This window comes from Molossus molossus, unplaced genomic scaffold (genome assembly GCF_014108415.1).
Source record: "Molossus molossus isolate mMolMol1 unplaced genomic scaffold, mMolMol1.p scaffold_m16_p_3, whole genome shotgun sequence".
NCBI classification, from domain to species: Eukaryota; Metazoa; Chordata; class Mammalia; order Chiroptera; family Molossidae; genus Molossus; species Molossus molossus.
In genome coordinates this window covers 38,557,505-38,580,086 of record NW_023425366.1, presented here as the reverse complement: position 1 = coordinate 38,580,086, position 22,582 = coordinate 38,557,505, and the positions used below count along the sequence as shown (strand labels likewise).

Genomic DNA, 22,582 nt, shown 5'->3' with positions numbered 1-22,582 from the left:
TCACCCAAGATGAAGTAATGGAACAGATTTAAAGCAAATAAACCAAAAAAAGAGAAAGAAAACAGACAAAACCAGAGGAAATGCATAAAATGAAAGATTTCAGAACACAGGACATCTGACAACAAGAACATATGACCATGAGAGGCAGGAGGATGATGTGAGCCCTGCGACTGCCCTGATTTCTGCCTTGAGTCCCAGGCATGGTGCCGCAGACCCCCAAGTGGAGGGGACCAAGGTTTGCAGGATGAAGTGGGAGAGACCCATGCAGTGAGAGGCACTGGGGATCTGACTGATGGATCCCCTCCAGAATCCAGCAAAGTGCTGTCAACACAGCATGGAAGGAGCCCCCAAAGCCGGGAATCTCTGAAAGGACTAGAGAACACTTTCCACAATCACACGGGCACCTGTTCCCACCAGCTGGATGGAACACTCGTGGTTTGCAGGGTGCTGGGCGAGTCCTTAGAAGTGCCCAGCTCAGGAGGAGGAAGCAGGCGACTGAACACTGCCCCCTACCCACCCACCAGATCATGAAGCACGACCCAAGGGGACCAGTTTCCAGGTAACTTAACTACATCCCAGGACAATGCTCATGGAGATCTATAGAATCACAAAAGTATCCAGCATCCAACAAGGTCATTTCACATTGTGTGACATCCACTCAGAGCAATAGGCAAGCAAAGATGTAAAAAACAGAAACCATGAGAATAATCAAGCAAGCAAAACCAGCCCCAAGCTGACATGGATGTTAGAATTGTCCATCACAGCCTTCAGACCATTGTTATAACCGTTCCTAATGTCTAACAAGTTAAATAATGACGTGGAAGATGTGAAAACACCAAGACTGAACATAGACAAAAACTGCAGTGTCCAAGATGAAAACAACACCAGATGGGGTGACAGAAGAAAATGCTGGTGAATTTGAAGACACATCAGTAGAAAGTATCCAAAATGAAACAGAGACTCAGGAGGAGGAGAGCACATCAGTGAGCTGTGGGACAACAGAGTTCATTGACGTGACGTTTTGTACTATTTGTGAACTGAGTAATATCACTTGAAGGTAAATTGTGGTGTTAGAGTATAAACCCCCAAACAACCACTACAATATAACAGAGAGACACAGCTGATACATTGACAGGCTCTGGGGCCCCTGAACACGGAAGGGGGGGAAGGGCAGCCCTCACCCTGATGGACCAGCCCTAACTCTGCTCCTCTCCACAGGGACCGAGAGCTCTGAGTCTTCTCAGTGCATGTCTGGGGACAGCAGCCCAGGCCTCCCCCCAGGACTGTTCTCCAGTAAGGGCTCCCAGAGCACATCTCCCACCCTTCCCCAGAGGGACCAGCAGCTCGATGGAGTTCAGTTCACCACAACCGTGAGTGTTTAGGGGGTAGCCAGCATCTGCCCACATGATGCTAGCCTGCCTGGGACCACACAGACCCCCCACCTTGAGGGGTCATTCTGCATGTGAATCTGCTCCACACCTGCACCCCAGCACTGCACACTGGGCAGGCTGGCTTGAAATCAAAGGCCTTGCTCTGAGTCACTTAGTAGTCACTTTAACGAGGATGATTTTAGGGCCTCCTCACTGCCTAGATTTTGCCAGCCACCTGGAGGCCTGACCTGTACCTGACCTATATCTGGCATTCACTGGTTTCAGGCTCAACAGCGCCCCCACTCAAGGCCCCCGCAGTCCTGGGTGAAGGAAGGCTGATGGTCAGCAGAGGCGGTTTCCAAACAGCCTGGTGAGGAGCAAGCTGGAATCCAAGGGTCAGGGGCTCTGCCTGGAGTCCAGCCCCTCCTGGGACACTCACAGGATCCCCAATCCTGCCCTTCTGATGGGATCACATACGTGGCAAATCAGTGTTTCCCCAAATTGATGCACATGTGTGTTTTTACCTTCAGAGGGTGGCTGGGACCCAGCCTGTCGTAGGAGGAGGCCCCAGACATTGCCCTGATGTGCACTCAGAAACATCACCCCCGAAAGGGAGGGACTAAGTGGCCAAGGAGAGGGAACCGAGACTTGAGGGAACAGGTCTTCAGTTTCCATGCCCTGGATCACTCGTGATGACCAGTGACGCTGGTTCTGCATTGATTTCCCTCCCTTTCTGTCAGAACAAAACCCCTCAGGCTTCTGGACAGCCATTTGAGTGCAGGCAAAACACTCCATAAGTAACAGAAGTCATCCCCATCATGCCCCACCCCCAGCCTGGGCATGGCTGGGTCTCCCCTTCGTCCCTCCTGAATGGCTCATCCACCTCCATCCAGCATGGACACCTCATGTGGCCCAGCCTCTCCCACCTGGTGGGAACACACAGACTCCTGATCCAGTGTGGAGGCCCCGATATGCGTGGGACTCAAAGCAGGGCGAGCCCTCTGGGACTGTCTCCCACCTTCTAGGCAACTCAAGCCATAGGTGACAGTCCCCAGCTGGGGCCCCACAGAGATGTGTCCCAGATGCAGGGCAAGTGTAATGGGAATCTCCGTTCTGTTTCCTTTTTAACAAGTTGTATGTAATCATCAGAGCAGTACTAGAATTAGCTCAGGGGCCACTGGTCACCACCGCCTGTGAGCCTGGGTTGAGGTTACACTCTGCTGCCCAAGTAGGGGCCAGGTTGGGGCAGGGCACAGCAGTTGGGCCTGAATCTCTGAGGAGCCAGTGCTGGAGGTCCTGTTGGTGTGCCCGAGAGGACTACCCTCACCAGACAGGTTGAAATCTGAAGCAGGCAGAGCCCCGGAGACGCCAGACCTATAATGAGCTTCCTGCTGCAGGCATCTACCCCCTCCCCCCCCCCCCACCACCACATGGACCACTGAGACCAGGAGTGGTGGCGGCGGGGGCCACACCTCTGTGATTTTCCAGCTGTGAAAACTGTTTTGTTACTTTTTCAGTGCTGACTTGTCCCACACTTTAGGAACAGAAATAAATGGGATGTGTTTCTACCATGTGGTTGCGCGTCTCTACATGGTCTGTTGTGTCCAAGGACATCTCCTGCATGTCACCTGCATCACCAGGGAGCCCAGCTGATGTGACTTGAGGGGACAGCAGGGCCTCACTCTGGGGTCCACATCCACATCGAACACCTTCTGGTAATGTCAGGCAAAGTCCCACTGCCTCACACACACCCCTCACCTGCCAGCCTAGAGTGGGTTTCAGCCTGGGAGCTGAGGCCTTCCCATCTGTGCCCCCGCTGGGGGAGGTGCAGTGAAGCTCAAGGGGACAGCTGCTTGACAGGACCCTGAGGGAGGGTCCACATGCCCACACACTCAGCACATCCTTTCCTCCCACTGCCTTTCGGTCTCTCTCTTCTTCTCTTGCACTTTGCCTCTTTCTCTGTGTCCTCATCTTTCTCTCTGTGTATCTCTTTGCCTCTGTATTTCTGCCCCAGCTGTGACTCTCCCAGACTTGTGCTTGTCCAGGTGGCCTGTGAGCTCATTGCTCCATCCCTGCCCAAATGATGGTGTGTGTGTGCGTGCGTGTGTGTGTGCGTGTGTGTGTGTGTTTTGGGGGTGGGAGGGGTGTTAGTCATTTACTAATCATTTAACAGCCATCAATGCCCAGGTTCTGAAGGGAGGAAATATTTCTCTACCCATTTTAGTAACAAAAGACAGATTAACCAGAGAAAAGCAAACAGATTTATTTAACATAAGTTTTAGGTGACATGGAACCCTCACAGGAAATGAAGACCCAAAGTGGATAAGCCCAAGCATTTCTCTACTAAGTTGAGTAAAGAAGCAATTGCAGAAAAGTAAAGAAATATGAGTTACTTAATGAGGTCTGTTTGCTCAGAATTCTCTGGCCTGACCCCCATGCCTCCTGGTGCAGGAAGAAAGGGGGAGTTCAGGCGCCTTTAGCTCAAAATAATCCTTATGCCAAAGTGGCATGTTTGGGGCATTGTATGCTGCCACCTTCAGAGTGAATAGTTGAACACCACACCAGAGAGGCATCACAGCTCCCAGGGCCTCCGTCCAGTCTGCAGCACCACCTGCCTCCTGGGTCCTGGGGTTGCCACTGCAGGTGGCTGAGGGGAGGGGTGCTGGGCCCCACCTCTCCCAGCTGCTGTCAGGCAGGCCCACAGGGGACCATCTGCATGTCCCCCCAGCTCACTCAGGCCATGCACCCTCCCATGGAATTGCAGAGGCCACAAGCTGCCCCCGGTCCTCGGAAAGAATAAAGGAAGAGAAGGGATGAAGCAAAGTGTTGATGTCTCACGGGGCTGGCATTATTTGTCTTTCCTTAAAATCAGAAAGCAGTTGTCAGAGGTGCATACCCGCATTTTTGGTGCCATGTCCCTGTTCCCAGACGTAAGGCAGGGGGGTACTCCAGCTCCAGGACCAACTTACTGCAGCTCCCAGGCACAGGGCACCCCTGCAGTGGGCATGGGCGGCACTTTTTGGGGCCCAAGCCCCCTGAGCTAAGCACTCAGCTCTGCTTTCACCAGCTGAGCTCCATGCAGACATGCCGGCCACTGCTAGACACCTTGCCCAGAGCCAGACAGACACCCAGGACCAAAATAACCGTCAGATGACCACAGGACTGGCTGGCCACCTCCCTCCCAAAGGCAAGCTGCTCACAACAGCTGCAGCTAAAAATAGGGGAGAGCATATGCGTGTCTCTGGGAGAATCACAAGGGGAGAGCACTGTCCTGCCTTTGCCACCGCAGGTGGGCATAATGAAGTCACTACGCTTTGCTTCTGCTGAGGCCTTGGTGTCCCACCCCCAGGTGGCCCTGCAGAGCCTGGACAGTGTAGCCCACAACCTCTACCCACTCCTCTTCAAAGCCAGCTACTTGCTGGAGCGGGTGGAGGTAATCCGAGTTCTGCTGGAGTGTTGGCCACTGGAGGAGTTCCGGCTGGGTGCCCTGCTGGGGCCCAGTGCAGACCACGCAGGCGACCTTCGAGACCGGGCCTGCAGGGCCTGCCTGGAGGCCTGTGTGAGGGGCCTGGCGGACCACGTGCTCCGGGGCAGGGGACAGCAGCGGCTGCAGTTGGCTGACCTCACAGGAGTCCGAGATGTGCAAGTGCAACAGTGCCCCTGTGGGAGGGCACTGGGCCGGTGGGGCCGCACTGAGCTGCTGGCCCGGACCTGCAACGAGCTACAGGTGGGCCCCGGCACAGCCCAGCGCTCCATCAAGGTCCTGGCTGATCTCTTCGTCACTGAGGGAAACTTCCAAGTGGTGATGCAGGCCCTGGGGCCAGTGGGCCCCGCTCCACTGCGCCTGCGCTGCCTCTCCTTCCGGGCAGACAGCCTGGACCCCAGCCAGCTCCTGCAGGTGCTGTGTCTGGCCGGGCCGGGCGAGCTGCGCAGGCTACAGGTGGTGCACAACGTGCGGCTGCATGCGGGCCTCGTGCAGCAGCTGCTGGCCCAGCTGCGCTTCCCCCAGCTGTCTTCGCTCACCCTGCCTGCCAAGGCCTTTGACACACCCCCTGCCTGTGCCCCAGCCACAGAAGGTGAGGACCCCCTCCTCACTGCCATTGCCTGGGAGCTCAGCCAGATGACCCAGCTCACTGAGCTGAGCGTGGCTTTCTCCACACTGACCGGGAAGATCCAGAAACTGCTCAGGTGAGTCTGGGGTGACCAGAGAGAGGCGGTAGGTGGGCGCAGTCTGCCCACAGCCCCTTGCTGGGGTCAGGGTGACACGGGGCCCTCTTGGAGGCTAAGCTAAAGATGCACCAAGGACCGGATAATGGGACCTTGTGACTTACAAGAGGCCCAAAGCAGCAGGAGGGGACAGACTGGGGAAAGGGGGAGGGGGAGAAGCACTGGGAACTCACAGGGGACTGTTTTCAGCTAGTTAGCAAAAGAGAAAATTACTGAGTAGCAAACCAGTAACACAGAAGTAACTATATTATTGTATTAATGACTTGCTGTTGTAGCAAATTATGCTAACACTGGGCTGAACACACAAGATGACCTCAAGGTTGCCTCTGACTAGGTGGACTGCAGTCTCCTTGAAGGCTTGGTGGGGCGGGAAAGTGGGCAGTCTGCTTGCAGGTTCACTCACCTGGCTGCGGGCAGGTGGCCTAGGCTCCTCGCCACACAGGCTCTGCACAAGCCTCTGGCTGCTCATCCGAGAGCCAGGGCGCCCAGGGGACAGGCTGTCCTTGTAACCTCCTCTGCAGTGTGACCTTATTTTTGCATGTTGTGTTGGTAAGGAGCCAGTCACCACAAAAGGGCCGGAGTGCCAGGAGGGCTTGTGCGCCACCTTGGTGGCCACCTGCCATGAATATACTTACACAAATGTATAGTAAATTGAACTTCTCGTTTCTTGTGCCGGGGAGTGTGAAGGTTTCTTTCCTAGTTTAGGGAGCCCTTTGCTGACAGGTGTTTCTCTTATACAAGTTAACCCAGAAGCTTTCAGCCCAAGTGGCTGGAGGCCACACTCCCTCTCCTCCCCTACAGGCACCCCAGCTCCCCCAGGTCACCCATCCCTGCTTCTCCACCCCAAGTCTTCCAGGTAGAGGAATGGGGGCTCCCTCCCTCTGTCTTCCACAGGACATCAGTCTCCTACACAGGACAGGGTAGCTGCCAAGCCCATGTACAAGTAAAACTCTTACGGGTTGCTGGCTCTCTGGGACCTTCAGGACAGTCCTGCGTTTAGCTGGCCTGGGTCTTCAGCCCAGATGAGCCTTTGTGCTGGGGGAATGTGTTCCACGGTCAGAGGGACCCATCGCAAGCCTGGCAGGGCTGTCAGGTTAACCCTGATATGCCTTCCCATTGCCCGGCACACTCTGACCTCCATCGTATGGAGCCCGTGCTCCGTGGCATATTTCAGCCAGGCAGGTTTCTGAGATGACCTAAGGTCCCTGGGGGGTCCAGGCATGCAGTGTGTCAGGGAAGGCACACTCCCGAGGTCAGCTTTGAGACTGAGGAACAGTCTCTTGCACAGTCGTTTGAAGAGGGGACCCTGGGTACACAGGGCCCAAGTTGGGGATGTGGCAGGGCCAGGGGTCAGCAGGGAGAGGGTGGGGTTGGCAGGGGGAGAGTGATGAGGGAGGTGGTAGGGGAAGGAGGAAAGGAAGGAAGGGCTTCAGCTTTCCTTGAGTGAGCAAAGCCCCAGAAGTTCTGAACAGTAAGGTGGCATGGTCTGTTCATGTCCACAAGGTCACTCTGCACTCTTTGGCCCACAGAGTACCCCTGGATGGAGGGCCGGAGGGTAGGAGGTGTCAGGCCCCAAGACCACCTAGGTTTGGTGATTCCTAGGAGGTCTCTGCAAACAGTAGTCCTCACGGCTGTGATTTATTACAGAAAAGGACCCAGCAGGGTCCGCAAAGGGAAGGGCTCGTGGGGTGAGGCTGAGAGGCCAGGTCGGGGCTCCTAGGTCTGCTCCCAGGGGAGCCCTAGACATGCTTTATCCCTCAGCACCGTGGAGGCACCCTCCGCCAAGGAGCTAGTTAGACACCCACACCCAGGGTGTTTTCTGGGAGCTGGCAGGTGGGCTCCTCAGCCGGGCGCACACCAAGGCTCCAGACTCCAGAGGAAGCAAGGGCTGGGTATGAAGCAGGTTGTACAATCTAGGGCCAGGACCACCCATCATTTGGGTGGTGGGACCTTCCCAAATCCAAGCCCCAGACCTAGGTCACCCAAGGTCAGCAGTTGGGCCTATCTATTGACCTTTTTTAAAATATAAGAGACCCTGCTGATCCAGATAGGAGAAGATGGGCTAGGACCATCTGTAAACAGGGCAGGCGGTGAGCGGAGCTCAGACCTAGACTTGATGTGAGGGAGAATTGACAGGATTCCCTCATGGATGGATGTGACAGGAGAGAAACGGAAGGAAACATTCACCCATGGAGCTGAGCAAGAATGCAGAGAGCACACTGTGGAGTAGACAGCAGGTGCTCAGCGGTGCAGGTCTATGGGTAGACACCAGGCACTCGGCACACTCATGGTACAGGTGCAGGAGGTGGTAAGGGAGGCAGCTCCAGCGAGAGGATGGGTGGGGACAGAGAACAGGACCCCATACATCCTCCTGTGCTCAGCACTCAGCCTGGTGACACCAGGCTCGGGTCCAGAGTCCTGGGTGCAGGTGGACCAAAAACGTGCATCTCTCACAGGACCCCTGTGTGCATCTGTTCCTGACTGTGAGGACCGCGGGCCAAAGTAGGGTCGCACCCGCTGCGTGTGTATTAATGTGGGGCCACCTATGTCAGAAAGGGAGGGCCTTTTAGGTCCCAGGCAATGCTAAGGCTAGACTAGGTGGCTCCAAGGCCCTTCCCAGCCCTGAAACTGTGTGGCTTTCACTCCTGAATGAAGCCTGGGTATTTCCTGCCAGTTCACATCTCACTGCGCCAACAAGCTTGTGAGAAGACATTTTCTACAGGGACCCCTGTGGTCACCTCCCTACACTCGCCCCACAGAGTGTTGACAAAACAGATGTACCCTTTCAGGAGCTGTGGACCAGGCCAGACCTGTCTTTGGGAAGGCGAACTTGTCACGTGCAGCCACACCACAGTTTCAAGGGTGCAGTTCTGCCTGTTCAGCCCCAAAGCAGCCGCAGAGAGTACACACATGAATGAGCGAGGCTGTGTCCCCACAACCCTTCATTCGTGGCCAAAGAAACTTGAATTTCATGTAATTTCCCCATGTCACAAACTATTGTTCGTCTGATTCGTTCAACTATTTAAAAACGTCAGAACTGCCCTGGCCGGTCTGTCTCTGCGGTAGACCGTCAGCCTGCGGACCAATGAGTCTCGGGTTCGATTCCGGCCAAGGACACATACTTCAGTTGCGGTTCATCACAGGCCCTAATTGGGATCGTGCAGGAGGCAGCCAGTCGATGTGTCCCTCTCACGTCGGTGTTTCTCTCTCTCTCCCTTTTTCTCCCTCTCTCTCTCTCCCACTCTATCTGAAGATAAATAGAAAAATATCCTGAGGTGAGGATTAAAAATAATAATTAATTTAAAAAATTTAAAATGTCAGAACCTTTTTAGCTCTCAGACTGAATGAAATCAGGCAGCTGGTGGACTTGGCCCTCCAGTCATGGACTACTGACCCCTGAGACAGAATTCACCTCATTGCCCCAGAGCTCCTCCCTGGGACCACCTCTCACCTCTGCTGTTTTCCACCCTGCCCTGTAGCCCCTTAAGAACCCCGCTGAGAGCACTGGACCTGGCCAACTGCTGCCTGAACCACGCGGACATGGCATTCTTGGCAGACTGCACCCATGCCACCCACCTGGAGGTGCTGGACCTCAGTGGGCACAGCCTGGTCCACCTTTTCCCTTCGACCTTCTTCAGGCTGCTGGGCCGGGCTGCCCAGACGCTGAGGGTCCTCACCCTGGAGGAGTGCAGCATCGAGGACGGCCACCTGAGCACACTGATCCTGGCCCTGAGCCCCTGCCACCAGCTCCAGGAGCTCCGCTTCCTGGGGAACCCGCTGTCGGCCTCTGCCCTGAGACGCCTCTTCCTGGCTCTCTGTGAGCTCCCCAAGCTGCGGTGGGTGGAGTTCCCGGTGCCCAAGGACTGCTACCCTGAGGGTGCCACCTATCCTCAGGATGAGCTGGCCATGTCCAAGTTCGACCAGCAGAAGTATGACATGATTGCCGAGGACCTGCGTGGGGTGCTGTTGAGGGCTGGCCGGGACGACATCCAGGTCTCCACACCAGTCTTTGGAAGTTTTGACCCAGATATTCAAGAAACAAGCAATGAACTTGGAACTTTCTTGCTTCAAGCTTTCAAAACTGCCCTTGAAAACTTTTCCAGGGCTCTGAAACAAATGGAGTAGGTAGCCCTGCAACAGGCCACAGAGGGTCTCAAATTTTGGCCAGTCGGTGACCCCAGGTCGGCAGTTTGGGTCAAGTATTTGTGCCCTTACCACCATCATCCAAAGCATTTCTTAGTCGAAGTTGTACAAGGCATCAGTTAGGTGACACAGGAGATGAAGCTCTGCCTTCCAGTAGACGTGACATGAGGCCATGTTAGTATGAAAGCAGGGGGCGTGCTGGAGAAGATGCCCTGGGGTCTGCAGAAGCACCATCACGACGGTGGGCACAAAGAAGCACCAGGGACTGAGAGTGGCTGTCCTGGTCTTGGTGTGTCCTGGGCTGCGTGTGCAAACAGGAGGTGAGGGGAACAGGACATCAGGCTGGCATGAGGTGAGGAAATGAGAGAATGTCACAGAACAAGCAGCAGAAAACAAACAACTGGGAAAACAGTGAAAGTAAAGAGCATGGGAGCCCCATGCTGTCCCAAACCCTTGGTTGTCTGCAGTGCTGACGCTTACAAGGTGATGTCTGTTTGAATACAAAGGCCAATCTAGCATGGACCATGGGCTATCAGTGGCTTCTGTCTGCTTTGGAGGGGGTGAGCAGTGCTGCTACTAGCTGAGTCTGAGAGCATGTGGTTAAGGAACCAAAGGGCCTTCCAGGAGGGCATCTGCCACTGCAGGGAAACCACAGTGCCCGCAATGACCCTAACCCTGCTGCCCTTAGACTCCGAGGCCCTGGGTAGGGCTCTCTGCTCTGATCCGAGGGAGCTTTCTGCCTGGTTCTGCCTCTTGGCGCTTGAGAGGACGCAGATGGACTTGGTTTCTACCAAGCTCTGATTTGTGCAAAGATGATTATTAGGATGATTAAATACCAATAAAACAGCAGTGTGTCTCATTCAGATGTGATTTTAATTTCAGTGCAATTCAGAATTTTTATTTTATTTTTTTATTTTTTTAAATCTTTATTGTTGAATGTAGAATGTATTACAGATGTTCCACATTTTTCCCCCATTGACCCCCTCCGCCCCACTCCCATCCCCCTCCCGCCTTTTCCCACACTATTGTCTGTGTCCATTGGTTATGCATATAAGTACTTTGGTTTATTTCTTCCCACCTCCCCAACCCCTTTCCCTTTGAGTTTTGTCAGTCTAGCAATGAATGTGTACTTCTTAATCCCTTCACCTTTTTCACCCATTCCCCTAACCCCCTCCCATCTGGCAACCAACAAAATGTTCTCTGTATCTATGAGAATGTTTCTGTTCTGCCTGTTCATTTTGTTTGTAGATTCCATTGTCGATAGATATGTATTCATTGCCATTTTGTTTGTTCATATATTTTATCTTTTTCTTCAAAAAGACCCTTCATCATTTCATATAATAACGGTTTGGTGGTGATGAACTCCTTTAACTTTTTCTTGTCTGGGAAAGTCCTTATATGGCCATCGATTCTAAATGACAGCTTTGCAGGATAGAGTAATCTTGGTTGTAGGTTCTTGCTTTTCATCACTCTGAATATTTCTTGCCACTCCCTTCTGGCCTGCAAAGTTTCTTTTGAGAAATCAGCTGACAGCCTAATGGGAACTCCCTTGTAGGTAACTAGCTGCCTTTCTCTTGCTGCTTTTAAGATTCTCTCTTTTTCTTGAACCTTTTGCATTTTGATGAGGATGTGTCTTGGTGTGGGCCTCTTGGGGTTCATCTTGTTTGGGACTCTCTGTGCTTCCTGGACTTGTATGTCTGTTTCCTTCACCAAGTTAGGAAAGTTTTCTGCCATTATTGTTTCAAACAGGTTTTCGATTTCTTGTTCTCTCTCTTTTTCTTCTGGCACCCCCAAGATGCGAATGTTGGCACGCTTGAAGTTGTCCCAGAGGCTCCTTACACTATCCTCATTTTTTTAGATTCTTTTTTCTTTTTGCTGTTCTGATTGCGTGTTTGAAAGAATTTAGGAAAACCAGAAGCAGGATCCAAGACAGGCCAATCCTATGGTTAAGCAACTGGCAATAGCTTGGGTGGGCCTGACAGTTGGGTGGGGTGGGGCGGGTCCTCAGGGAGTCACCAGGGCGGGGCTACCAGTGTGAGCCAGGTTGCTGGAGTCCCAGATATGGCTTCTGTCTGCCGCCCCAGGGAAGGGCTCACCAAAGGAACAAAGGCCTCTGACTGCACATTTGTCCCGGAGAAAGCCCCCTCTCCAGCCCTTGCTCCAGTGCCAAACAGCTCAGTTCTTCCCTGTATGTCTCTGGTGCCCCTCGAGCTGCCTCCCCTCCGAGCTTAGAGGGAGAGAGTCCGATAAGTCCGTGCGCGGGCCCTTTAAGGAGCTGCCTGGGGCTCCAGCCGCCTCAGCCTCCCTGAGCCTCAGTTCCCGCTGGTTTTTCCAGCCAGAAGTTATGGGGACTTCTCTTCCTGGCACTGGAACCCTGAGCGGGGCACCTGGTGTGGGACGGGGACCCTTCAGTCCTCAGGAAGGACCTTCCCAGCCAAGGTGTCCTCCTGATTTTTATCCGCCACACGTGGGTGTGGGACCAGCCCATCTCACCGCCGTCTCGCTGCTGCGCCTCCGCCCTTCCTACTAGTCTCGATGCAGCTTCTTTAGTTCCGTAGTTGTAGGACTTCCATCCAGCTTGATTTCAGGCGGTTTTGAATGATGGTTGTTCCGTAGTTTAGTTGTAACTTGGATGTGATTGTGGGAGGACGCGATACTGCGCTTACTTACACCGCCATCTTGACCGGAAGTCCCAATTCAGAATTTTTAAAGGAACATGTGAAAATAAAACATTTTTTCTCAAGACAGAAGCTAGTACTTGATCTGACCAAGTCCTCCTCACGCCGCAACCATCCCAATGCTCCATGAGGGGCACACCACTGTCAGAGCGGGTGCTGCCCTCTATGCTACCCCCTCCCCGGGAATGGCCCCATCTCACATGCTCCCATCTCCCTCCCCAGGTGTGTCCCCACCCAGGTACTTCTACCCCTTCCACCAGGTATCTCCCATGCCTTTTCCCCACAGCGGAGCGGGGCCCCGGGGGGTGGGGGCTCCAGAGTGAGACCATGTCGGGTCTACTGCCGAGGGAGGCAGTGAACGTCCTCCCACTGAGTGGGCAGAAGGGGGAGGGAAGTGGTGACTTCCCGTCAGGTCTGCTCTCCGCTTACCCGCCGCATGTCTCGGATCTATCGTGCTGGTGGTCTCTGGAACCCTACTTCAGGCATAGGGAGTCTGCTGCGGTAAGCAGCTCTTGGAAAGAGTAGGCACAGCAAATTTTTAAATGATTTGATTCTGTGGAAAGCAGAGTACCTCCCACTGTGTCTGTGGAATTCTCTTGATGACAGACTTGGCCTCTGAGTGCCAGCCAGGTGGGACCCCAGCACACGTGTGGCTGGGCCTGGCAGCTGTGGTCCAGAAGGGCCCAGGGATGCTGCCGTGACCTAAGACCTGTGATTTGGGGCAGAGGCAGGCACCCAGGTGTCTGCTAGTGGCGAATGTCCCCTGTGCCCTGGGACCCCTGGGGAACAACCCATTCTTATGAAGCCCAAGAGGCTAAGAGGCTCCGTGGAGCCCGTGAAGCCCAAGGAGCAGCCTGAGCGGGACCCGTGCCTCCGCCCAATCCTGGTGCATGCAATCGACTTGTTCCTGTGGATCCGTTTGCCCCGACCCTCAATGTGCCACTTCCAGCACAACCTGCCCAGCTGGCAGTTGTGGCTCTGACAACACCTGATGTGGCAGCAGCTGTGACAGGTTTCTGCCAGGGTCAAGGAGCAGAGGACGTGGCCCCCACACAAAAGCAAACTGTGGGCATAAAAAAATGCGCTCAGAAATGTTTAATCGCTGTGCTGTACACCTGAAACCAATATAATATTGTATGAAAACTGTAGTTGAAAAATCAGTTTAAAAAGAATGTACTCAGTACCAGGGGCCAGACAGGTGAATTGAATGGAGACATGATGGGACCATGATGACCATGATGGACACCATGGGGACCACTGTGGTGGACACTGGGGAACCACCTTCCTGGACTTGTGGGGTCCACCATGCAGGACATGGGGACACCACCCTTGCTGCTCTACATCCTTTGTAGTGGATTAAGCATTGTTTTTCCTCCTGGAATTCGGCACTGCTTCCTGTTCACCATCCTGGCAAAGAGAGGGCACAGATTCAGGGGCTTCCACTTGGCCAACCTACCTTAACAATCCTTGTTCCAGATGGCTCTTCCCAATTACATATTCAGAAAGATCTTGGGCTATTCTTTTTCTCCAATCTAAAACATTTCAGTTCAGCGATGTTCCACCATAGTCTCACTTTATCCAGACATCTTTTGGTACATCTGTGAAGCCATCAAATGCCACCACATTGTACAAACATTTCAAACCTAATCATATCAATTTAAAAAGATAGATGGCATCAAATTTATACTCATTTAAGTTTGCTCATGCAAGGCAGCTGTGCCATGCAAATACAGCATGGCTGGATTTAATTTTCTGTAGAAAACTCGTCTTCCTAATCTTACAATCTACACTGATTTAAATTATCTGAACATATTTAACTGTTGAAGGAGGCGAGGCTGCGAGCATGTTGGACATTAGAAAATATGATGAGGATTAACAATTCTTGAAAATTATTTACCTACTAAATGGCTGGGTGTATTTTCCTCATTTTAAAGACAAAACCAAGAGAAAAGCATTAAGTAATTTATCCAAGGACACGTGACAAATCAGTGGAGTAACAGGAACTAGAATATGTACCAGATTTAACTGAAGAAATCACTTGGTGACAATATAGCAGAAAGACATTCCGAGCTGTTAGGAAGCATTGAACTACGGTGAGCAGAGCCCAGAGCTCCAGGGAGAGCCAGGGGCAGAGGGCCCACACCCATTTTAGGGAACTTAACTAAGGCAGCTTCCTCATCTTTAAAATGGTTCTGAAGATTTAAACAGTATAAAGATACATTACGTAAGATTCAGTGTGCAGTATATACCAAAAAAAAAAAGAGTAACCCTAATGATTACACCCTACAATTAAACGGTTTTTTATAAGCTTAGTGTTCTTAATAGTACGTCTTATTGCCACATAGACAAGCAGGCAGGAAGGGTAGAGACAGGATTGGAAACCAGATGGACTTCCACCCAGTCACTGTAAGGCCACTTACATAATTGCACATAAGTTGCCAGCAGCTCCGGAGCCAAACTGCCTGGATTCGTACTGATTCCAACATCACTGCCAGGGTGACCTTGGGCAGGTTAACTTTTCTTAACCTCAATGCCTATAAAATGACCTCACCTATAAAATGAGGACGTGCAGAAAGAGTTCACACAGCAGGCCTGAGACTGTGGTCCTCTGAAAGCTCTGCTTACATGGTTGACCTTTGGCTGGCACCCAGGGTCCTGTGTTTTGGGAGGGTTCCCACTACCATTAACTAGTAAGAGTTTGTGCAGTTTGGACTGAACACCTGCTTTCCTTCTGGAAGTTTGGAATTTGTTGGGTACGTGCCATGCCAGGCAGAAGGTGCCTATGTGACCAACCCTCAACAGAAATCCTGGGTGCTGTCTCTAAGAAGCATCCCTGGTTGGCGACATCTCATGTTGTTGATGCTCATTGCTGGAGATTAAGTCCCCTGGGAGGGGACTCTAGGGCTGCACCTGATCTCCTCACTTTATCCTGTGCGCTTTCCCTTTGTGTCCCTTCCATGTATTAAATCTTAGGTATGAGCACAGCTCTGTGCTGAGTCATCAAACCTAGGGGTGGTCTCGGGGACCCTGGACCCAGAGGCTAGTACTACTACTTGACTGCATAGGACTGGGGTTAAGATTACTTGAGTGATGTACACAAAGCATAGTAAAGGCTGATTCATATTAGCTTTGTGAAAAACAGGGTCATGAGTGTCTGCCTATCTATTAGCATGTGGTAAAAATTGAGATAATCTATGTGAAAGCATTTTGTAGAGTAAAAAATTACACACACAAATAGTAGTATCTTTTAAACTGTAGGTATCTTTTATTATACGTCACCACTAATCAACAGTATGTTTATTGAGTACAGACACAACCAAATTCCAAACACACACTAGGGTATCAAGTGGATATAAGAAACCCTTTTTTCCCTTTGGTGGGAAAGATCTTTAAAACAATATAAAACCTCGATATATTAGTGTTTTTCTATTATCATCTGTTAAGCAGTTCTATCCATTGCCTGACAACTTCTAAATGTAATTTTAGAAGAAAGAAAAATAATTCAAGGAAAAAAGTGAAGTTGCTTGGGGAGTGATAAAACGAGACAGGAAATTTCTTATAGTGAGCATCACCATTGTATTTCGCTTTCTGAAAAACAACTTTACCCTAGAGCTAAGATATAAGGTTATACTCCTTGCTTAATAAAATGCTGATGGCTTAAATATGCTTCTGAAAAACAGATTCCTTAATAACTGTAGAGGATCAGGGAGGAAACCCTTTGTCTGCTGAGGGCTGCGGTCCCACTAAGAGGGTGGCAGGCTGGAAGGCCACTCTGTGCACGTGGCCACAACACAGGAAGCACTGGAAGAAGGAAACACGAAAACGTCAGATAACCCAGAATGTCACAATGACAGTCTGACCTGAGTCATTAAAAGAAGTTTTATTTCATTCTTGTCTTACTCTTCTAGTATGGCTTTCTCTACTTTCTTAAACTTTTTCAGTTCAACAATTAGTTCCCAATATTTGAGATACAGCCACATGAGTCTCCCATTTTGGCGTTTGTTGGTGTTCCAGACATCACCACAATAGGTATCATGCTTAAATATGTCGGTCAAGCCAGCTGCCATTTCTAGGTCAGCAGCAACTGGGTCAGTGGCTGCTCGGACCAGTAAGTTCTTCTCTATTTCCAGTCGCTTGCTGCGAGGGAGAACCAGGCTGCAGTAGATATTCTGTCTTTCTGAAAGAGCACCTTCAAACTCTTTCAGCAGAAGCTGGGCTCTCCTCTGCCAGTCTTCCTCCTTCTCCATGCAGCTCAGATACATACTTCTCAAGGGCCGCAACTGTCGTTTTTCTTGCATGACCTGAGCCCGTTCCTGTTCCAGAAGCTTCTTTTCTTCCACCAACTTGCGTCCCTGAGCAATAAGGGCATCTCGATAACTAGTCGTTCTGTTTTTTTCCTTTTCAAGTTCCAAAGACAACTGAGCAACAGAACGTCGATTTTCTGAGATCACGGCATGGTACTTGGCTTCGAGATCCCGCTGGAAAGCAGCCGTTCTCTGACGGTATGCTTCTCTCTCTTTTTCTATTTCTTTTTGGGCCTCCCTAGACCAAATCCAACCTGACATGAATAAATTGAGAGAAAAATACACGTAATGAAAATCCAGAAAACATAAAGCAGCCAAGACATCATTTCAATAAAATTTTAAGTCTTGAGAGTTACAAAAAAGATAACATTTTTATGAAACTATATAATATGCAAAGTTCTTAAATCAGATAAGGGCTCCCAAAAGACGAGTGTGAAAAGCTGCAGACAGAGAGTCTGTTCCCCTTTTGGTCTTCTAATTTTCCACGGCTGAGAAATCCCACTGCTTGCTTTTGCTCTCAAACCTACTCTGGTCACAGTGCCGCATGTACTACTGGCAAGGTTTAAAGACTAACATGAGTTATTTGTTGAAAAAAATGAATCTGGGTATACTTCAACTATTGTTGGCCAGGTTAAAGTAAATTTCAAAATGTGTTCAGCTGTGCCTGGTCATCACTAGTAAACTGCTTACGTCCCAAATGTTTGTTGTCATAATAGGAGTGCATAAAAGAAAGGTAGCGTGAGAAGTTCAACGTCAAGACATGGTGTTAATGGGCCAGAGTCCGAGTGGGGAGCCTGGACTTCCGCCTCCCCACTGGAGTAGGGAGGCAGCACTGCCCTTTTCTTACCAGAGCACTGCCCAAGAAGCCAGCCAAAAAAAGGTCTGAATAAAAACCACTCTCAGCCCTGGCCGGTTTGGTTCAGCGGTTGGAGCGTCTGCCTGTGGTCCGGAGAGACCCGGGTTCGGTTCCCACTAAGGGCATGTACCTCGGTTGCAGTTTGTCCCCGGCCCTGGTTGGTCGTGTGGGTGGCAGCCACTCGATGTGTCCCTTTCACATCGATGTTTCCCTCTCTCTCTCTTCCTCTCTCTCCCTCCCACTCTGTACAAAAAAAAAAAAAATAAATAAAAAAAAAAATAAAAACCACTCTCATGACATAATACCCAAAATGCCCAGGTTTCAATAAAAAATCACTCTTCATACCAAAAATCAGGAAGATCTCAAACTGACTATAAAAACAATTAATAGATGTCAAAGCTGAGATGACAGACAGGCTAGTGTTCCCTGACAGAGAGTTTAAGGCAGCCATCAGAATAGAAAGTCTAAGCAAAGAAACAGAAAATTTCAGTAAAGAAACAGAAGATTAAAAAAATGGGAATTTTAGTACTGAAAAAATGCCGAAACAGGTATGAAGAGAGAGAATCTTGACAAAGGGGTGAAATATGATATATCCCTTATGAACAGAGACATGAAAATCCTTAACAAAATATTGGCAAATGTAATTTTACAATATGCAAAAAGAATTATACAGCATGATCAAGTGAGGATTATTCCAAAAATGTAGGAGTGGTTCAATATTCAAAAATCAATCAGTGTAGTCCAACATATTAGTACGCTAGAGAACAATCAATCAAACGACCATACCAACTGATGCAGAAAAATATTTGACAAAACTCAACACCTATTCATGATAAAAACCCACAGAAACAGGACCCAAAGGAACTTCCTTACCTTGATACAGAGCATCTATGAAAAACCTAAAGCTATCATTGTACTTAATGGTGAAAAGGCTGAAAGCTTTTCCTGTAAGATTAGGAACTATTCAACTGAGTCCTGGAAGTTTCAGCCAGTGAAGAAAGCAAGAAAGAGAAACAGATTGTAAAGGAAGAAATAAAACCCAAGTCTCAGATCTTATATAAAAATTAACTCAAAATGGATCACCCACTATTTTTTGATAAAATGTAAAATTAAACTTTAGGAAATATATAGGAGAGAATCTTTAGGATCTAAGGCTAAGCAAAGAGTTCTCAGACTTGGCATAAAAAGCATGACCCATAAAAGGAAAAGTTGAACCTGGCTGGTGTGGCTCAGTGGATTGAGCATTGTCCCATAAACTGGGAGGTCCCGGTTTGATTCCCAGTCAGGGCACATGCCCAGGTTGCTGGCTCAATCCCCACTGGGGGGTGTACAGTAGGAGACGGTTGATGTTTTTCTCTCACATCGATGTTTCTATCTCTCTCTCCCTTCCTTCCTCTCTAAAAAATCAATAAAAACATATAAAAGGAAAAGGTGATAAACTGGACTTCATCAAAATTCTTTTGCTTTGTGAAATAATGCCATTAAGAGACTGAAAAGACAAGCTACAGACTGGGAGAAGATGTCTGCAAATCAGATATCCAACAAAGTACTATAATCTGGAATATAGTAAAAATTCAAAAGTCAGCATTAAAAATCTATCCAATTAGGAAATGGCTAAAGGACAGGAACAGACGTTTCATGGAAGAGGATACACTGACGGCAGGTAAGTAATGAAAAGATGTTCCATATACTAGCCATCAGGGAAATGCAAATTAAAACCCCAGTGGGCTATCACTACAAGCCTACAAGAATGATGAAGCAGAAACAATAGTGACCACACTAAATGCTGGCAAGAGCACCAAGAAACTGGATCACTCACACACTACTGGTGAGAAAGTAAAATGGTACAGCCATGCTGAAAAACATTCTGGCACTTTCTTAAGGAACTAAACATCACCTCCCATGGAGGCTGATAGGAGTTGGTGATTTTTATGACTCAGTGATCTGTACTGTGTCTGCTTCTTGGTGAAAGACTAAATCCAGCCCTAAGGCATTGTCATTTAGAAGCTCACAAGCCTGCCATCTTACAAGATACAACTTAACACTTGGAAAGACTACCTGTAGCCTGTGGCTAGGGTGATGAACTTGGTGAGTGCTTTGAAAGGTTTAAAGTTACAATTACTAATGTAATAATTAATTTTGATGCTGGGAAAGGCCCTAAAGTGACTTTAATTTTCCATTTGTATTTCACACTGATCTTTAGCTTTTATAGCTTTTCAGAATAACCTTCACTTTTAAAGTTCTTGCTCTGGGACTTTTGAAATGATGTTTTCTGTCCCTGAGAAGGGTTAAGGAATGTTTTTTCTTCTTGGTTGTCTTGCTTAGGTAATGTGATCAGAGAAATCTTTTAACTGCATTCTTATAAGGAGTCTCTAAAAAGTGTGTAACTACATGGTTGAGAAATTATATTGCAACATAAGGGTGTTAACTAGACCCCTACCATAGTCTAAAAGTAAAGGCAGATAAATGAGATAGATAAACTCTACTCTTATCAGCCTCCACTTCCTCTAAGTCAACCTGAAAAATCCAGGCACATAAAAAAGCCTCTCCAGCCCTGGCCTGTTTGGCTCAGTGGTTAGAGCATTGGCCCGCGGACCAGAGTCCCGGGTTCAGTTCCTGCTAAGGGCACATACCTCGGCTGCAGTTTGTCCCCGGCCCTGGTTGGGGTCGTGTGGGTGGCAATCACACAATGTGTATCTCTCACATCGATATTTTTCTCTCTCTTTCCCTCCTGGCTCTACCTGAGGATAAATGCAAATGTCTTTGGGTGAGGATTAGTATTAAAAAAAAAAAAAAAAAAAAAAAAGCCTCTCCATAAAAAGTATCACTGCAAATAGAGAACAGCTTTTGCTTTTCTTCCATTCAGTTATTTATTTTTTCATATTTTTAATGCCAACCCTGAACCACAGGATATGACAAAATATAAAACCAACTTTTGCCCAGCCAGTGTTGCTCAGTGGATTGAGCATCATCCCATGGACTGAGAGGTCCCCGGTTCAATTCCCAGTCAGGGCACATGCTTTGAGTTGTGGGCTCAATCCCCAGTGGGGGGTGTGCAGGAGGCAGCCGACAGATGTTTCTCTCTCACATGGATGTTTCTATCTCTCTCTAAAAAAAAAAAATCAATAAAAACATTTAAAAAAAAAAACCCACTCCACAAATGTTCCTAAATATCTTGTTGTATTTAACCCTCACAACACATCAAGGTAATTCTGATTTGCCACCTCCCATGGACAGGGAAACTGAAGCTCAGCCCAGAAAATACAACCCTTAGGAAAACTGTGACTTACGAAAAGCAGCCAATCCCAGCATGGGAACCAACAGAGCATAATTCCATTTGCTTCCATCACCCCCATCATCCCTGGAATTAGGCCGGATATTCCAATTTGGGGGGTCATTTAAGTTATTCATGAAGATATACCTTGAAGTAAATAATAAAGCCATTAACCATACAAAAGGAATAAAATACATCACAATTTTATCATCTATGTGGTTCATAAGAATATTTTTCTTCCAAAAAATGTTATTCAGACTACATATGTGTTGCACATCACTGAACCTTATGGGATCAAAAGAAGAAAAGACCTCAGATAAAAGCAACTCCCAATACAGTACAACCACCAGTACAGTGGGGACAGAAATGTGTCTCAACCGAAATAACAAGTAGGACAAGGGAAGTTCTTTTGTATAAAAATGTTTTAAATTATGGTGGTACATTAAGACATAAATATGAAGGTGTCAAAACACTGGCTGCTTTAGGAAAGGTGATAGGCACTGAGGGGTGAAGGCCTAGCGAGTGGAGGCTTCATCTGGACACTGGTCATGAACTCCAGCTTACAGACCTTTTTGCCTGAAGCTCCTGGTTTATCTCCATCACCAGGCTGGGATCTCATGTTAATATGGATTTGCCACTTCACTAAGTGCCTACACTAGGTCGGGCATTTTCACAAAATACAGTCATGAGGGCTTTCAGCCTGTTTCTTTGTGACTGACTGTGACAAATCATACAGACTGATGACAAAAGAAATAGTCAAGGGACACTTAAGAAAAAAGAAATTCAAATCGATTTTTTAAAATCTTAATAGGTTTTTCAATAGACAATTGTTTAACACCTAAAAAAAAAACCTAAAATTCTAACTGGCAATAAAGAAGTGCCAAAATATGGCTCAGGAATTCATGTTAAGGAGTTTATGGTGACCATGGAATAAAAAAGTTACCTGAAACTACTAAACTGCATGACTTTCAAAGGACATGTGGGAAGTATTCATTCCCTCTGGGCCTGTGGCCTAGGAAACATGTAATTCTAATAAAGACAACGTAGTCCCACATAAAGACACAAGTTAGGCACAAATATATTTTTTATGGCCTCATTAACTAGTGGCAATCGTTTTGAAACAACCTAAATGTCAATAAAGTGGGAAGGGTCCCTTGTTAACTTGTCAAAATAATTCAAAAGTACATGGCTGCACACAACTGCGCCCCCAAAAGATGTTACTAATCTAAAGTTACGTGAAAAGCGGGATGATGATGATATTACTTTCGACTATTGCTACCATTATTCCCACGCCACTTCCTTCCACAAAAGATCCTCAGACATCTCACAACACAGAAGGAAAAACAGAAAGACCATCTGGACCGCAGGTGACATCAGGCGAGTGGGTAATGACACCTAAGCCCGGAGCCGAATAGGACCCCAGCCGGGTCTTCAACTCCCCAACCGCGGGGGCTTCCACACGAGCTACCTGGCCCGCCCCGAACACAGCCCGACCTCCAGCGCTTGGAGTGCACAGACCCCCAACCTACCTCCTTGTCTGGAGCGCGGAACAAGGCACCACAGCACACCGCGGTCTGCGAGTCCTCTCTGCGCAGGCGCAGTGCCCCCACGCAAGCCCCCTCCCTGGGTCGTGGCGAGGTGCGCAGGCGCAGGTTCTCTTTCAGCCTCGACCCTGGGCGCGGCGTAGTGCGCAGGCGCAGTGTTCTCCCGCTCAGAACCCCCCTCCCCCC

The 22,582-nt window shown here is 49.1% G+C and overlaps 3 protein-coding genes across 3 annotated transcripts in view; 2 read left to right on the top strand and 1 right to left on the bottom strand.

Annotated features, from left to right (window-relative positions):
- The window catches only part of PLEKHG4B (pleckstrin homology and RhoGEF domain containing G4B), a 91,937-nt gene extending 89,087 nt beyond the window's left edge, over window positions 1-2,850 (top strand). The window contains exons 22-23 of the mRNA XM_036280815.1: window positions 1,219-1,370; window positions 1,656-2,850. Coding sequence (XP_036136708.1) covers window positions 1,219-1,370; window positions 1,656-1,709 — 206 coding nt within the window. The 3' untranslated portion in view covers window positions 1,710-2,850. The remainder of the gene's footprint in view (window positions 1-1,218; window positions 1,371-1,655) is intronic.
- A 1,796-nt stretch (window positions 2,851-4,646) lies between these two features.
- Window positions 4,647-9,752, top strand: LRRC14B (leucine rich repeat containing 14B). Its single transcript, XM_036280193.1, has 2 exons — window positions 4,647-5,558; window positions 9,077-9,752. The coding sequence occupies exons 1-2, from the start codon at window positions 4,669-4,671 to the stop codon at window positions 9,720-9,722; spliced, it is 1,536 nt and encodes a 511-aa protein (XP_036136086.1). The 5' UTR covers window positions 4,647-4,668; the 3' UTR covers window positions 9,723-9,752.
- A 5,946-nt stretch (window positions 9,753-15,698) lies between these two features.
- Window positions 15,699-22,437, bottom strand: CCDC127 (coiled-coil domain containing 127). Its single transcript, XM_036279893.1, has 3 exons — window positions 22,382-22,437; window positions 20,869-20,999; window positions 15,699-16,976 (listed from the first exon to the last, which is right to left on the bottom strand). The coding sequence occupies exons 2-3, from the start codon at window positions 20,987-20,989 to the stop codon at window positions 16,315-16,317; spliced, it is 783 nt and encodes a 260-aa protein (XP_036135786.1). The 5' UTR covers window positions 20,990-20,999; window positions 22,382-22,437; the 3' UTR covers window positions 15,699-16,314.
- Window positions 22,438-22,582: the final 145 nt, after the last annotated feature.

Bases quoted from the DNA above. Each gene is read 5' to 3' on its own strand.
- LRRC14B (XM_036280193.1), top strand. From the start codon at position 4,669: ATGAAGTCACTACGCTTTGCTTCTGCTGAGGCCTTGGTGTCCCACCCC. The intron at 5,559-9,076 runs GTGAGTCTGGGG...CCTGCCCTGTAG, and splicing joins AAGATCCAGAAACTGCTCAG to CCCCTTAAGAACCCCGCTGA.
- CCDC127 (XM_036279893.1), bottom strand. From the start codon at position 20,989: ATGAATAACTTAAATGACCCCCCAAATTGGAATATCCGGCCTAATTCC. The intron at 16,977-20,868 runs GTAAGTCACAGT...TATTCATGTCAG, and splicing joins GCTGGGATTGGCTGCTTTTC to GTTGGATTTGGTCTAGGGAG.